At 39.4% G+C, this 16,872-nt stretch overlaps 1 protein-coding gene across 1 annotated transcript in view; it reads left to right on the top strand.

The window, feature by feature from the left end:
• Positions 1 to 3,171, top strand: part of GUCY1A2 (guanylate cyclase 1 soluble subunit alpha 2) — a 170,742-nt gene extending 167,571 nt beyond the window's left edge. The window contains exon 8 of the mRNA XM_086613623.1: positions 2,964 to 3,171. Coding sequence (XP_086469749.1) covers positions 2,964 to 3,171 — 208 coding nt within the window. The remainder of the gene's footprint in view (positions 1 to 2,963) is intronic.
• The last annotated feature ends 13,701 nt before the right edge of the window (positions 3,172 to 16,872 follow it).

Here is a 16,872-nt window from a genome sequence, read left to right on the forward strand (position 1 = left end):
TTCAGCTGAAGCTCTATGGCTGTGGGACAATCTGGGAACATTTTATGTTGAGTTTAAGCTGCCATATAGTTTCCTGAAGGGGAAGGATAGATTGTACTCTCAGGACAGATTGTGCTCTCAAACTTGCAGAACAGGAAAACTGACTTGGTTGCAATGAAATGCTCTGAGAATGGTCCACAAGGTGGGATGAACAACCAGAACTGGGTGCCACCCCCTACGAAATCTTCCAGACCAGAAGGTTTTACTCTGGCTTTCCCCCTGAGTCAGAGGGGAAATGCAAAAACTGATTGTGTGGCTCGGCCTTGCCTTCTCTGAGGATCTGCACTATCCATTTTGCTTCTTCAAAGAAGTGTCTTTTGGAGTTCTTCGTAGCCATGAAAAGGAAGACAAGAAACTTAGAATAGGAGGGAAGATTCCTGCAGAAAAATGTCCTCACTGATAAGCAATGAGGATTAGCACAAAGCTATAAGAAATCAGAGGCAATTTCTGAACCATGGTATAATTCTCAGCCTGGGAAACCAAGTGTCAGCACCAATATATTTAAGGAATCTGAAGAACTCGTTTTTTAGGAGAATGCTAACAAGAGGCCATTTTTCTCCTGAGTAAAGTCTTTCTAATAGTATTATTACGAGAGCCAGCAAATAATTTTATTTTCTTAAAAGTATAAACTAAAGTAAGTACAATAGAATATGGTCGTAAGTAGCGGACATTAGCCTTTGGTAAAGAATGTTTCCTACCATGCTTGGCTTGGGAGCTTAAATGTTATCCCAGTAAAGGTCAGCTAGACAATTTCTGAGGGCGAGAGGCTGATTCAAACAGTGCACCTAATGTAGGGGTGTGGAGTCTATCACAAGCCACAATAGTGGAGGAATTTTCAAAGGACTCATTCATTAGTCACCCATCACCCCTGGCACCTTTGATACTCTCAGAGCATTTCCTTGCAACCAAGTTACAATTCACAAAATAGGTGAAAATAAGACCTTTTTATTAATGTCTTGCACTTTTGTTCTTTGAGGAAAATAATGTGAAATAGCAACTAAACTCAGTGCCAGCCCTGAACTGAATCAAAGAGTATACATATATTTTACCGTTTCAGACTTGTGTAACTGTGATTACAATTAGATAATGGTAGGCTCTGAGAAGGAAAACATTGATTTTTAGCAGGCTAGATGCTCCATAGTGGAGAGTCATTTTAGGGAAGAAAGACGGCAGCAAAAGCTTGCAGATTTAGCTCAGAAAGTTCTAAGAGTTCAACTGTTACTTGCAGAAATCTAGTCTGGGAAGCAGCAAAGAGTTATTTCAGTGTATCAAGCCTGTAGTTTTAAAATGCAAAATATTTATCTCAAGCATTGCAGAGATTAAAAGAGAAAAACTTCTCTGTAGAGACCTCTGCAAACTCCCATGCAGTTTAGAAAAGATTATAGTATTTTGATCATAAAATTGACAGTCTGGAAAATAGATTATGACATTCAAACTGCGTGCTAAACAAAGACCACCACAGAAGTTCAAAGTCAAAAACATTGTTGGATTTATAACCAAATTATTATTTAAAAGCTGGGAAGAAAATGTCCTTATATTTCAATGAACTCACACAGATTGTCTCAGCCAAAACCCACGAAAAATACTCAGTAAAGGAAGTGCCATTACATGTGCTGAGAATCCTGGAAAATTCTCCTGGCAACAGGATTCATTCATTCATTTACTTCCCAGAAATCAGCTTTAGAGACATTAAATAAACAATCTACTACAACATCCACTGAAGATAATAAAGTTCTTCCCACTGGTTTTTTTTTTTTTAGCTTCAAATAAGACTGATTAGAGAAAGAATAAGTATCTTGGGAGGAGAAAAGATGAAGACTGCATTCGTATGTCCAACTGTACTCAGAGCTTACCATTACCTCAAAACTGCTCTTTTCAACACTGCAAGGGACTGAGTACCCCTAACTTTATTTCCTGGAAACAAAAAGAAAATATGTACAGTTATTTTCTTTATTTTACAAGTCCATCTAGTTTCAGAGAAGATGCTTGATAAAGAGGCCCTAAACTTTTAGATGAAGCCAGATAGAGATTCCTCCACTATGGAGGAAGATGACAAATGGCCAAATGTGGTGTAGTTAGGTCTGTGATGTTTGAACATCTCCTTCTCTGGAGATGTTCAAAACCCGCCTGGACATGTTCTTGTGTGATCTGATCTAGGTGGTCCTGCTCCAGCAGGGGGATTGGACTAGATGATCCTTTTAGGTCCCTTCCAATCCCTAACATTCTGTGATTCTGTGTGATTCTGTACCACTTGTGTGGGCATATCTGGAGGATGGCTTCATGGCTCCTATGAACCTGTACCTGTTTTTGACCCAGATCAGGTGGCCCAGATTAAACCCATGGGTACTGTTAATGAATAATGTCAGATTTGATTCTGTTTTTTGTTGAAGCTGGATTTTCTGTATTTGAACCTAATTTATGAAATACAACACTCCTGAGTTGGAGAAGGGCACAAACTGACCACCCTGCTTCTACCTGTGAGAGCTCCCAAGCACTGTCACCTTCATACCTACTTTCCAGATGGAGATCTGGTGGTAGTTGCCACTCTGAAATGTTCATTTCTGCACAACTGGCCAGACTGGAGTGCTTTAAGTGACCCGAATGATACGTTATGGAGAATGATCATTATGAATTTGGTTCCCTTTCTGGTACATGACTTTCTGAATTCTGACACTGATTTTCAGAGAATGTGTTTATTTGGGCCATCTCCTTAGCTGATCTCAGTCAACGGAGATCCTTGAAACTGATGATGCTAAATTAATATATATCAGCCAAGGATCCTGGTTTAAGATGTTTTTAGATGCTGCATTAGACTTTTAAATAATTTTTTATTTGGGACCATGTAGATCGATCTCTTCCAAAGAGGTGTTTCTGGACTGTGTTTTACAGTTTTTGATATTGCTCTGTTTTGGTTTTTTTCCTAGGCTTTTGAAAAAGGAAGACAATTTTATTTTTATCCCTCGTTCCCGTGAAGAGCTTCCAGAAAACTTTCCAAAGGAAATTCCTGGGATCTGTTACTTCCTCGAGGTCAGAAGTGGTCAGAAGCCAACAAAACCCTCCATCACATCTGCCAGAGTGAGAAAGGTTTCTTACAACATTGGCACCATGTTCCTCCGGGAGACTAGCCTATGAGGCCTGCTGCAGATCAAAGACTCGTCAAAAAAGCACAAGCCCAGAACTGGGTCATGACAGGGAAGTTGGAGGTTCTTTCTGTTTCACTGCTTTGTTCTAAACAAGCAGTAAAAACTCCATGTAATGTCAGGCAATAATTGTTTTAAAAGGTGGATGACTGCTGTCAGTAAACAAAGTGGAGATAGGGAAAAAAGAAAAAATCAACAAAGTACTTCCACTTCCAGAGGAATTTCTTTCATAAACTTCAGTCTGGCCCTTCTATGACAAAACCAAACCAAACAAAAAAAACCCCACCTCTCAAATTAGAGGTTGGTTTTGTTTTGTGCAGAAAGGATGTTGGTTCTCTGTAGATATGCACCAGCTAAGCAGAATTGAGAGTCAGTTCTGATTATGCATTCCTACATTTAATGTGTTCTTCAGTAAAGTAATGATGTTTTTTAACTTTATGAACAAACATTTCATACATATACTGTAGACCTGTTGTAACCTTCCTGGCAGGAGGAATTATAATTCAATACAAATATTGTAGGAATTTTACCTATTTTTATACACATTTCACTTTCTGGATAATTACATTCCACATACTGTAAGCTGAGTAAGTTAGATAGCTTTTCGGGAGAAGCTACTGTATATTTCATACATTCTACCTGTCAAACCTTATTGTTATACAAGTGGGAAGAAGTAATTTTTTGACTTTTTTGGCAACAAAAATATCAATATTTTACAGTAAAAGAAACACTCTGGTAAATCTCTTTACCTGATATTTATGCTAAAGCTTTAGATGAGCATTGTCTTGCTTATATAAAATAATGTTCAGATTTGTCCTACAGTGCTGTATGTACAGTCCTTCCAGGGCAATGCAAACAAAGTGTAGAAGATCAATATGTTGACAAATAGAAATGTTCTGTTCGGTGGGGCTTGTTTCCCACTAAATTATCAGCCAAACTGATTTTTGGTAGAAGTCCTAGACTATTTGAGAAAAATTGATTTTGTGGAAACTTATTCTGAGGAATTCCAGCAGACACTGGAAGCTCTCTGGATACTGTATTTCCACATTTTGTTAACAGGACCTGTGCTCCTACTGAAAATCCTATCTGTTATTAATGATGCTCATCTGGAAATTTCCTCTGTTGCTGGATTGGCTGAAAGTTCCCCTGCTTTATCTAATGTAGACCAAAAAAATGCTGAAAAGGGGAAGGTAACATTTTCCTAGGTTTAATGCAAGTGACAGTTCAAGATTTAGATAAGTCTATGTCGATTTTTTTAAAAAAGCTAATTATTTACTGTTGAGAATTAATATAGCTTTATGGTCTTCAATGAATCCAATTGGAACAAGATGTGAATCTGTCTCTTTATAGGCACATTTTCGGGCATTGTTTATTTCTCAGGGTGTTTGTTTTGGTTTTTTTTTTTCATACTGAAGTGGGCCGGTGGTGTTCTGCTCTCGCAGATTGTTAGTTGTGTGCAGTGACGTTAAAGTGGCTTAGCTTTACGTGGACCTGATCAAAGCTCAGTGAAAACAAAGATAAGACGCTCAATGGCACTAGGAAGCATGAGAAACTCTGCATTTCTATAACCCAGACCAGAAATAAGAGTTTACTTATGGATTTAGTAGTCATAAATTGAGGCACCTTTTGAAAATAAGTTAAAAACTTTCACTAAATGTCCAAATTCTCCAATTAGATCTTTCTGTGGAGGGAATGACACTGCTCTATTTCTCCCCTTTGACCAGTTAGAGTGGGAACAAGTGAGTGTGGCACTGCTAGCCTGTGCTGAACATGTTTCAGGCTTCCTTTCCATGAAGCCTTACTGTGTGAGAAAGGACTATCTTGAACTTATACAGACTTCAGCATGTAGAGGACATCTTAACTTATTATGCAGGCATGTTTTTTTTCTTGGATGAAGAGAGTAGATATATTAGCCCAGAAACTTAGCTAGATGGAAATTCCATCGCTTTCTAGGGAAATACTGATGTTAAAGATTTCTTCCACTGATTTTAGAGCATCCTTGGGATTGGAGGAGTTAATCTTTTATCGATACTGATAAAGAGCATCTGCAGCTCTGCTGTCTCTCTGAAAAAAATGACTTAACAAAACTGTTTGAGCTTGAGGTTGCAGAATTTCCATCCAGACTACAGATCTGAGAATTTTCTGTGTAGGATGACAAGTTTTAGCCTGTAGCTATTTGTTTGCACATACTCAGGATGTAGCATGCATTTTTCTTCTCGGAACACTCGTGAGACATGCAAAAATCATAAATGGAGCAAAGTTCGTGTTTCACTACTGGGAAAAGGAACACCACTTCCTACCTAGTAAAGCTGTTATTTTCATATTATTGCCTAGTTCCCTAGAGTGAATTTTTTTCCAAATAGCTGTCAATAGATTGAGATTTCATTCTAACTTCACTGGCACATCCTCACTGTTCTGGTGCTGATGTCAGAGTACCAGTCTCTCTGGCCAGACTTTTTCTTTTCTTACCACTCATAGTCCTCAGTGAGGAGAACAAACACAGAGATTCAGACCAAAAGCTTGTAGCTCAATAACATCTCACAGTTGCCAATAGGAAATGTCTAGGTTAATTCTGTGGCTGATCTTGGTAGATCTATGGAAACATTTCCATGAGAAATGATGGATAAATGCTGATTCTACTAGAAAATTGGAGAAGCAATCTAAAAAATTTTGTATCACCGTCCTCATCCTCTCAAGTGACTGTTTGTTCTATAAGGAAATTTGTAATCATAGAGATCAGTGCAAAACTGAAAATTGGTGTCAGCATCACCATGGAGACAATGACAGTGTTTGCAAATAAACCATCTAGCTCCTCAAATTAGAGTAGATTTACTGTATAAGAGTATACAGTCTCTGCTTTTTATAAGCTTGTGTAAAGGTAATGTATCCAGAACTTCAACACTGATGCTAAGTATTGTGCTATTTGTTTCTGTCTTATGACTAGAAAAGTGTGGGCTCTCTAGGGACATTTTTCTGCCTCAGTGTAAGAAAAATGTAAAAAAAAATTCTCAGCACTTTAATAGTTGCATCTACTATCTTGAATATTAGGCTGCAAGTTTATTTCGTTGGACACCTTGATGAAGTGAAACGAAATTTATTATCAAGGTTGATGCTGTGAAGTCAATTAGATGGTAGTCAGGCTCAACGTTTCTTCAATAACACTTCCTTTTAGTGATAGGGAAAACATTCTCATTTGTCTGGCATTGCCTTCATAAATAAAAAGATTCTCAGAGTTTCTGTGGAATGATGAGGTGGAGAGGTTAGAGGTGCCAAAATGGACACAGAAATCACATACTATAGTTGGAATTTTCTTCTAATATTTTCTTTCCTATAGAACAAATGATGTTTTGTTCCTGTGATTAAGAATTTACACACCTATGTTTAAAGCCTAATGGCTTTAAACTGAAAGAGAGGAGATTTAGATTAGATATAAAGAAGAAATTTTTCACTCAGAGGGTGGTGAGGCACGGGAACAGGTTGCCCAGAGAAGTTGTAGATGCCCCATCCCTGGAAGTGTTCAAGGCCAGGTTGGATGAAGGTTTGGGCAACCTGGTGTAGTGGAGGGTTTCCCTGCCCATGGCAGGGGGATTGGAACTAGATGATCTTTAAGGTCCCTTCCAACTCTAACCATTCTATGATTCTATGATTCTATGTTTCTTCACATAACTGCAAGTAGAAACATCTGCTGTCTTGAGTTTCTATATGAAACAAATCCACCCTCTCTGACGACAGAGGGAGGAGATCTACTGCGTATTGCCTCTACAGGGCAAAAGAAGGATGATGTGAGGACCCTCACTGGGGTCGTTGGTCTCTTTGCCACAGACCTGTTCTGTGCAGCTTCCCTCTGCTCCAGGCTCAGAGGGACCAGAGACCATGGGCTGACCACGGTGGCCAACCTGTACAAAAGTCATGAGGCCTAAGTTAACAGAGGCAACAGTCATTCCCCCCAGAGCACTTTTTACAGATCTTCTGTCAGACTTTACCATCTGCTTGAAGCTCCCCATCACACAGTTTCTTCTATGATGCAGTGCATAGTGGTCAGGAACTCAATAAAAAGGAAATAGTCGTGGAGGTGGTAGGGTGGTGGATAAATTTTGTTCTACATCACTGTGGTAATATTTGCCATTCAAAGACAAAAGCCACTGCATGAGAGAATTGCTGCTAAGCCAAGACTCTCAAAGTGTGGTTTTCTTGCAGGATCCCACAGAATATTTCTTTTTTAACTCCAAAGAGCCAATAGTCATTAGCTGCGGTTGTGGTTTTGGCTTCACTGCTCATTCCCACATCCAGTTTCAGATTTGAGTCTGCTTCGAAAGGCATTTTGGAGCCTGGAAACATGCCTCTGCAAACAGAAAACCAAAGCTTTTAAAACCTTGGAAATCTTCTGTGGGAATTGCCTATTCCAAAGAAGAAATCATTGCAGTTGAATCATAGCAGGTCTTACTGTGGTTCGTGTGTGTGCATATGCTGTTTCACAGTGCTGTCTCCTCCTGTGCTTACGACGTTCCCTACCAAGCCCAGCAGAGGTATTGGGTGTATAACCACCAGCCAATACAGAGGTATTGGGTGTATAACCACCTTTACTCTGTTTTCCATTACCATCCCTCTTTCATTTTTTCCTCTATAAAGCAAGCAGTGCAGAACCATGACACGTTGCATGCATTTAGAAGTATCATAGCACTGCACTGAGGCTTAAACTCTGCTAACCGGTTTCACATTGTGTATTTCTTCCTCTGAATAGATTCTTCTCCCAGACAATTTAAAAATGGAGCAAAAAAATACCACCCAAAACTGCTGTGTTGAATTGTAAATGAGCATTAAACCTGCATCAGTTATTGGGGCAAGTTTAACTGCTGGAGAGTTTTCAGCTTCTTCAGCTGCCACAAGCTGACACACTCGCACGCTTCATGCAGACTGTCCTGCCAAGAGATCTGTAATCCAACAGCAGCATCACAAATTTATGACCTTTTCTGGATTTTCCTCTTCCAGTCTCAGGCCACTACCTGACCTCTGCTGAGTGCTCAGAGCTCACTGAGGAGAGCTAATTCCCTGTCCTAATGCAGTCTCACAGCTGCTGGCTTCATTTTTGGGTTCTGGTGATCTTTTGCAAAATTATACATGTGTAATATTGGAAATAGCAACATGCTTAAATTAGCAACAAAACAAGAAGCATAAAAAAACTCGTCAAACTTAGAAACAGTTAGTTCCTTTACTTCAAGGTAATACATTATTCATAGCACTTTCAGGAATTGAGGGTGCCAGTGACAGTAGAGGCTGTGGATGAATTGAAGATGCTGAGTGTGCAGGAGACTCAACAGGCAGGAGCTGATCGACTCCTGCTACTGTTCATAATTCCATCACCTTGCATGCTATTTCCTGCTCTCAGTCAGGCTTCTGGTCTTCAAAAGACCTTCACTTTCCTTCCTTTAGCGCCCTGTAGGTGACATAGATGGTAATTCCTGTTATTGTTCTTATTAGCATCTGTTGTTGACATTGCTGCTTATATCTAAAGAATAACTGGGATTAAAGGGCTGATCTTACTCTTCTTGGCAGCAAAGACAAAACTGCTACAGTGGCATGGCAGGCACTCACATCCTTAGAGAGGGAGAAGACCACAGTACAAGTTGTCACTGGTGGATTCGGGTGGAGAAGGCAGTGCATTAACAGTCCATGGCATGTTTTTAACTTTCCCAAGCACTAAATTTATCCCTGCAGCTAGGAGTTACCCCTTAACAATGTTATTAATTGGCAATGCATGAGCAGCTTTACAACAAAAATCTGTAAACTGTTTAACCTCATATACATGATTGATCTTTGGTGGCTTGGCTATTAACCATGCATGAAGCGAGCAAAACAGTGAAACTGGAGAATGTAACAATTCAGTCACAGGCAACAGATCATTCACCTCTGTGGATGCTTACTTGTTCCTGTGGCTTAGAAAAGTTGACCTCCAGTTATCTGTGGACCAGGTTAGTGTCCCTGTGTCACTATAGCAACAAAACGGCCTCTGAAAAGCATCATGATGCATCTCAGCTTGCTTCCCTGTGGGCTGGGGTTCACATTAGAGAGGCCATTACAGTAAGTGATGCAAAGTGGCAACATTCCTGGCAGCCTTCACAAAAGGATCAGTGGAGGCAGATGTTAAACCGGCTGTTTGCTCCTGGGATTTTAGTTCCCAAAGGCAGAGTAAGGCTGAACACATTTCATTTTGGACATAAAGAGAAGACACAGGATTTCAGAGAAACAATTGTCTTCCCTGCTTTATGGCTAGCAGGGAGGCAGCAGAGTGAAAGGGTGCCAAGAGGGACATGGTGGCTGCCTCAGCTGCGGCAGCGCTCGCTTCTGCCTGCAGCTCTCTGGACCACTTCGGCTTTAGCATTCCGAGAATCAAGTTTCCTCTGAAGACTAGGGGACCGGTAAGTGTTTCAGGCACTTGTCCTCTCTGCTCTAGATACAGCATGAGGCTGCCTAAATCCCTGATGGTGCTTAACTTTCTCAGTGGCCACAGATGGCAAACAGACATCTATTTTTTAAGATGGCCAAATGAGATTGATCTCACCGTATTAAGCTCTTTCCAGCCCAAGTGCTGTGCCTAAAATCTTTTAGTCTGTGCAGCTTTTCAGAGTGTGCATTGGCCAAAATAAATTGAATCAAACTAAGCGGCAGAGGGATAGAGAAGCATATTCCAGGATAAATAAAGGTTTGATACAGTAGCCATGGTGACTGTCAAGAACAGGGGGTACTGCAGTTCTGGAAATCTCTTCCTACTGATGTCTGAACCCTTTACATATGATATCAGCACTGCCAATCGCAACTCCTGGATGCCATTAGGACTGTGATTTAGAAAAGCTTTTGAGCTTTGAGCTCCTAGCCCAATTATGCGAAACCTCTGTGCTGTCTTCCCCTGAACTACATGCCAGAATGCCTGCATAAACTTTGTTAGTTATCCTGTAGTAAAGATGGTAATAAAATATATAAATTGTAAGAGCAGAGAGATAGCTGCCAGCTTATCATTAGCATACATTTTTTGCACTTTTTGTGAATTTGTAGGCCCAAAATTAACTTTCCGTTAGCAGAAGGTCTCATATTGAGCGACTTGTTTTCTAGGTAATTATTCCCTAGCAATACTCTAATGACTACTCTTGAAGCAATAAGTAAAGCCATGCTAATCTATTTTGTGTAGATTCTTGTACAACACCTATCATGTTAACAAACCACCTTTTAGTAGAACATTAAATGACAGAATAACACCCTGTCACATATTGTTTGTTCTTTCATCCTCTTCCCCAGGGGAGGAGAGTATGTGTTGGAATTGCGTGATTTTGTGTGGTGTTGTCTTTTTGATAGTTTTCTAAAAATATGTGTTGCTACTTACTTAAATAAGGAAGAGGAAAATCAGAACTATAGACCAGGATTAGAAAAGCGTTTTAGTTGTAAACAGAGCATTTTAAAGACTTCCCACTAAGACTGGTCTCCCATCCTATAAACAACAGTACCAGTAATATATGTAAGAGATACCCAGGAATGATAAATATGAGCAATAAAACAGGCAGGTATATATAATGGATAACTTCTGCTTTATACACAACAGTAAATAGATGCTAAAACTAATTAATACCCATAGAGGAGGAATACTGTTTAATCAATTTTGGCATTTGTTTATTACTAGTATATCTCTCAGGTACTATTTTTTGCTTCCCTAATGAAACTTTAACATACTGTTAAATCAATATCAGAGTTTCTGAGCTTATTGCGGAAGAACATGGTTAGGAACAAATAACTATCAAGGAGAGTTTTTTTTTTAAAGTGAGCCATTGCTTGAGAGAACAGATGAAATGGAAAAGAGAAAAGAGGTGTGGATATGTATATTTATTTAAAAAGTTTCTATGGCACTTCTGATTTGTTAAAATAGTTCTGAAACTATACACTTAAAGTGCAGCTGCCTGGTTCAGATTATTTGCATTTGCTAAGAAGGAGGCAGTAAAATTTTCCAAGTCACATAAGAGACACTTCTCAATCCCGTTTTCTTTGTTTAGATGCAACCTCTTTCTGAAGGTTGAATCTAACTTTGCTGAATGATCCTGAGATTCTGAATGCCTAAATAGGTTTTGGAAATGTGGATTGTAAATCCATATCATTTGTATTCCTTTGAAATATTGTTCATCATGATGCATGAAAGCAAATTCTAATTATGTAACCAGCAGCAAAGGTGCATTTTCCTAGTGCTAACGTGTGCTGGCTGATGAAATGTAGAATTGTTTCTAATCTGTGCAGGTTTTTACACCTTTTTTCAAGGTAATTCTCCCAGATGTGTTGCTGTGAGCATATGAATGCTTTGATCTTCAGAGGTTGAGGCTCGTTATCCACCTTTATAATGTTCTGAGGGATCCTAAGGGAGAAAGCACTACCCAACCAATTCCATCCAATTTAGCTCATCTACTAAGGATGCATCAATCTGAGTCCAAGATTTTCTTTCTCAAGTCAAGTCCCACTTGCTTGCCAGTGTTTAAGTGTGTAAGCGTTCCTCTCCAGAAACTTCTCACAAGTCCTGCAAAGTGTAAAGGTAAGAAGCCAACAGAGAGAAGGCATCTGAGGAAAGTGAAGTATGTGTGTAGGAGAGAGCTGCTGTGCATAAATGGGCTGCTGGTTCTCAGCTTTTGTGTATTTGGAAGTCGGATGACCCGGGGGCTATTCTGGGTATGATGCAAAATTCAAGAAAGTGCTGTACGTAATGTCATGAACCCTGAAGGCATTAGCATGAGTTTTAGAGTCCATGATCCTTAGAGTTTTAGTGGAGTTGCATAAGACATGCAGAGGAGGGAGAGTTGCTTTGTGTTTTAAATAAGAGTTGAACCTCAGTTGCAGAGCAAAATCGTGGAGGAAAAAGAAAGTCTAAAAATTCTAAACGCAAAATGCGAAGAAGAACGTCCCTGTATCGTTTGACTTTTCTGGAGGTAGGACTCAGAATTCCTCTATGAGTTTTGATACTGAATGCAAAACTAGATGTGAAACATTACAAGTGAAGTACTTTGCTATCTGGTAGAAATTTGGAGGTGATAGTAATAATGCCTTTTAAAAAGTACAGGGATAGGGTACTTAAATGTCAGCACTTTAAAAAGGTGGAAGCTCTTCTGCTTTGTAAATAAATATTTTTTAGAAATGCTTAAACTGAAAGAAATCTTGGCAGATTGTTGCATCATAACAAAAAGATACAAAGTCTATGACGCAATCTACAGTTCAAAACATTGCTGCAGAAGCAGTTAGTTTTCAGAAGCATGTTCACCCAACCATTGTTTATAGTTAATTTCAAAGAGGGCACTATTTCACAAAGCACCTTCTGCAAAAATGCCAAGTGGATCGTGTTAGGTAAGGCCTAGATTTAACTCGGTTGGTTTAGAGTGTATTAAGAGATACACTGCACCCCAGTGCGAGGCTTTAAATGCACTTCCTAACATGTGTCAGCTTTGTGTCTTTTACTGAAGTCTAAAGAAAGCCCAGTCCAGACAAAATTCCCATCCCAATGTATTGCCACACTAGAAAATTAGCACTTCATTAAGTTGCATTGATGCTGGAATATTGCTTTTTATTCTTATATCTCACTCTGCCCAAGTTGCACTGGGGCCCATTATGCTCGAGCACCAACGGGTTTGTCAATTGCTGTAAGGTTGAGTGAAATTCAGATAATCTAAATTTAGGTATTTAAAAATTACGTCTGGTCTTAGCTACTCAAGTCAGCTCCCTCTACAGTCAGTGTAGCCTTCCTGGCACCTCAAAGAATGATCTTTCCTGGTGAAAGTCTTTAGGGTGAGATAAATCACCGCCTTTCTCCCCAGTGACTACAGTGTGGGGACTATTCAGATCAGCTGCCATACTGTAGGTGAGATGAATTCCACTGCTGGTAAGAATGGGAGGATGCAATAGGATAGAACAACAGAGATACATGGAGAGAAACACGTCGGGGGCAGGGGGCAGGCAGCAGAGATTCCAAGAGTTGTGGTGGCAAAATTATTAATATTTAAGAGAAGTCTGGATAAGAGGTTTATCCTAACTAAAAGAACATTCCTTTCAACTGGAAGCTAAAAGTCTGTGATTGTTTCCAACTCCCCACTTCTGAGCTAAGGTAATACTGGTGTGCCACTCCTATAGGCTCCACCAAGAGCTATCTTTCCATATAGTCACATTAGTTAGTGCTTGATTCTTTCTTAGAATAGTGGCAGTTAAGAGACTCCTACTTAAGGAGTCCATCTCTCCCAAGGGTGGATATCTGACTTTATTAGCATTGAAATGTTCATTTTTCCTCACCTCTTTCTTTTTTCTGAAACAGTATATTGATTGGTCTCTGTAATTACTTGGGAGCAGAGGGGGAGTTGCTGGCCAAATGTTCTTTCACTACGATCATAGTAACTAAAGCTTCTGTCTGACCTGTCCTAAATTGTACTTGCATTATTACGCGCTTGGAGTCCCCAGATTCTCTGACTGGGTCTTGGGTCAAGCTGTGAACCAGAGGCAAGTGGGAAGGACCAGGACTGCCACTCTGCTCTATTGCTCCCATGCTTCTCTCTCCTGTTTGCAATTGCCATTCTGATCCTTAGACATCTGTGGCGATTTCCACCGCAGTCCTGGTTAGGGAGGCCGTGGGAAAGTTCTTCGTGGGAAGCAGCAATAGTATGCAGTCCTCCACACTGTGAACTGTCACTCTCTCCAGAGAAAAGGAATTAGAAATAGTATTGTTCTCAAGAGCTGAGAAAACTTGCAGATTTTCCATGTACAGTAAACAGTTTCTATAATTACCAGGAAAATAAAACAGACAAAGTCCTGCAGCAGAGGCATCCCGTCTCATACACACTGCTGTGATAATGAAATCCAAACTCTGTGGAGTTGCAGGAACATTATTCTCACTTGCTTTAAAGGTCAGCTGAGAAGCTCATTTCTCAAATGGGGTCCTAGCTCAGACACAATGTAACACTAGTTGTTTCTTCCAACAAATTGCAGTTTGTCAGAGAAACTGGATTAGTAGCTCATGGTGCTAAAAATAGACATTATGCACTTGCCAGAGAAAGATGAATTCAGTAACAGAGGTGAAGTTATATCAAAATATCATAACATCTGGAGAAAAAGCAACCAAAAAGTGCTCAACTCAAAGCAAGTTACCCATTAAATTACATTAAAAATAATCTGAATCAGCAACTGGAAGAATGACAGGGTTTAGTCTTGATTCTGTTTTATTCACCTTCGAGACCCACCTTGCAATTGCTGCTTTATCAGCTGAAACAGTTTGACCACAGTCCTTTCAAAGTCACCTACCTCCAGTTAGGCAGTGCAAGTCATTATGTTAAAGCCATTATTTGAATACTGAAAAAGAAGAGTCTTTGGCTTAACATTTTTATCTTCTTCGAGGGGAGAGATAATTTATCACTAAACTTACTCAACTGAAAAAAATAAAAACTAAACTCCCAAAGCCCAGATCTAATGAGAGCACTACAGTGAAAGCAACTTTCCAAACCTCAGCATATCTTTACTAAAAAGTGGATAATTATTTTTCATTGCATCAAACATTTGCATTTTAGAGAATTCTCTTTTATGCCATGATTTTGCAAATTTTTGTTACTCCTTTCTTGGACTTAAAAAACAAAACCTTTCTTTATTCTTTGATCTTCTTCAGTTATTTGTTTTCCATAGCAGAGCAATTCCACCATACTGCGTATGACCTTGAAGGAGCAGCAGTCTGCTACAGATAGGGAGCCTCAGCCTGTCTGATCAAGGTGAAAAGTTCTGCAAGATACAGGTTGTGTCTCAGCTGAAGACAGGGCTGACAGTAGTTGCATGCAGTTTGTACTATGACCTAAGTATTTCTTTTTACTTTTATATTCAGAAGCAGACCTATGTATAACTCAGGAATAATCTTCACCACTTTCTTTAGAAATTCTTTCTGTAGTATGTGTCTTTTCTGCGCACCTTTTATCAAATCTCTGCATTTCAGATCTGAGGCATTGGCAAGTGTAGGGTATAAATAATAACTTAGATCAGCGAATCAAATCACTGAGAAAAATATTTGTGAAGTATTTATGTTCATTGTCTTTTAGATATTTTATAAGCTAGAGTCCTTTTTGCAAATTATCTTCTTTCAGAAGCCTTTGGTCATCGTTCTAAGAGGGGTCAAGAGTAATCTTGATTTTGGGATTTAATTAACGTCAATACCATTTATCTAGCATTTGCTGTGTAGCATTATTACTGCAGTGTTAAGGTTCAGTTGTGAAATAAAAATGTCAGGATATGCAGCACCAGCAGTCATCTGCATTGCACATCCTGCACATTATGCACACATTTCATAGCATGCTTTGTATTTTATAGAACATAATATGACTGGTTAAATATGTAGAAAAATAGGTAGGAATAAAAAATACAAAATATGTGGAGACTGTTGTGTCTGATAGCTATCTTGAGATATTATGGAAATATTATCACCAACTCTTGGGATTATTCTGAGCCGAATCATGCCTATTTAGCATCCATCCTTGTTTCAGTGAGAGGCATGGTCATCATCATCCTTGTAGTTGCTAAAACTCAGTTACATTAGAGCCTAGAGGTTAATAACACAGGAATTTTTCAGCTGAGTTTAGTAAGAGAACTAATACGTTTTTTTTCTGAATGTGGTAGGCTCCACTGTTAGGACTGACTTTACATCTCTTCTTGATTTGATTTTCACCTTTTCCAGTTTACTAAAATTCTGCAGTTCCTCTTTGCCGGATTCCATAGTGTTTTGAAGAGGCTATGTGTAGTCTGGTTGTGCAATCCACTGGTGCAACACACAAATGTTAAGCTGTTTCAGACCACTGTCCTGGAGAGCCTGACCAATGTTTCACAGCCACAAACAATTCCCTTATTCTTTCTGCCACTTTGCTCTGCCACTTTCCTCTGCCCCTATGGCCAACTTTAGAGAAGGAACTGAATGCTAATAATTCATGATTAGGAGAAACATTTGCAAAACAAGCTAGTGTTATTGGCATGAACTTCACAGCCTGAGTCTGTCATGTCATAGTTCAGTCTCTTCCCAAAGCCTTTGAGAACAAATTGAACTTTGCATGCAGTATCTTGCCTAGAAGAACTGATAAGAATTTTCCAGTTGTCTGTCACTGTGATCCCGATTCTCCCATCTAACAGAAAACCCATGGAATTCACGAAACCATGAATAGAAAATCTCATACTTCTGATACTTGTTTAAACCTTTCTTCCAGGAGCCTGCTGCAATTCTGAAATTAGTGATTTAACTGGCAATTCTTTCAGGCTCATCTTCATTTCCTCTGCAGGTAACTCTAGAGCATGATTAATCTTTGATGCCTTAGAGTTGTATCTTTTGACTTTTCCCTTTTATTTCAGTGAAAAGTAAAATCAAAGTAAAATCTGAGGGCTAATTCCTGTCTAAGATGGTCACAGACAATTCCAATAACAGGGCCAGACATATGTGAAGGTAAGTTGTAGGTGTGAGTAAGAAACTTGGATTATTGTAGGAACATGAATGTTCACATGAGTTCATGATGCTCAGTTTCAGGACTGGGAATTTTTAGTAAGAGTTACGAGCCACATATTGATGGTGTGTCATTTACTGAGAGCAGAACAAAGGGAATGAGCAGTTCAGTGCAGTGCAGTTTTAATCTCAGCTTTATGAATGCTGAGAATTGCTGCTTGTCTTGTT

This window comes from Tauraco erythrolophus, chromosome 1 (genome assembly GCF_009769465.1).
Source record: "Tauraco erythrolophus isolate bTauEry1 chromosome 1, bTauEry1.pri, whole genome shotgun sequence".
Lineage (NCBI taxonomy): Eukaryota > Metazoa > Chordata > Aves > Musophagiformes > Musophagidae > Tauraco > Tauraco erythrolophus.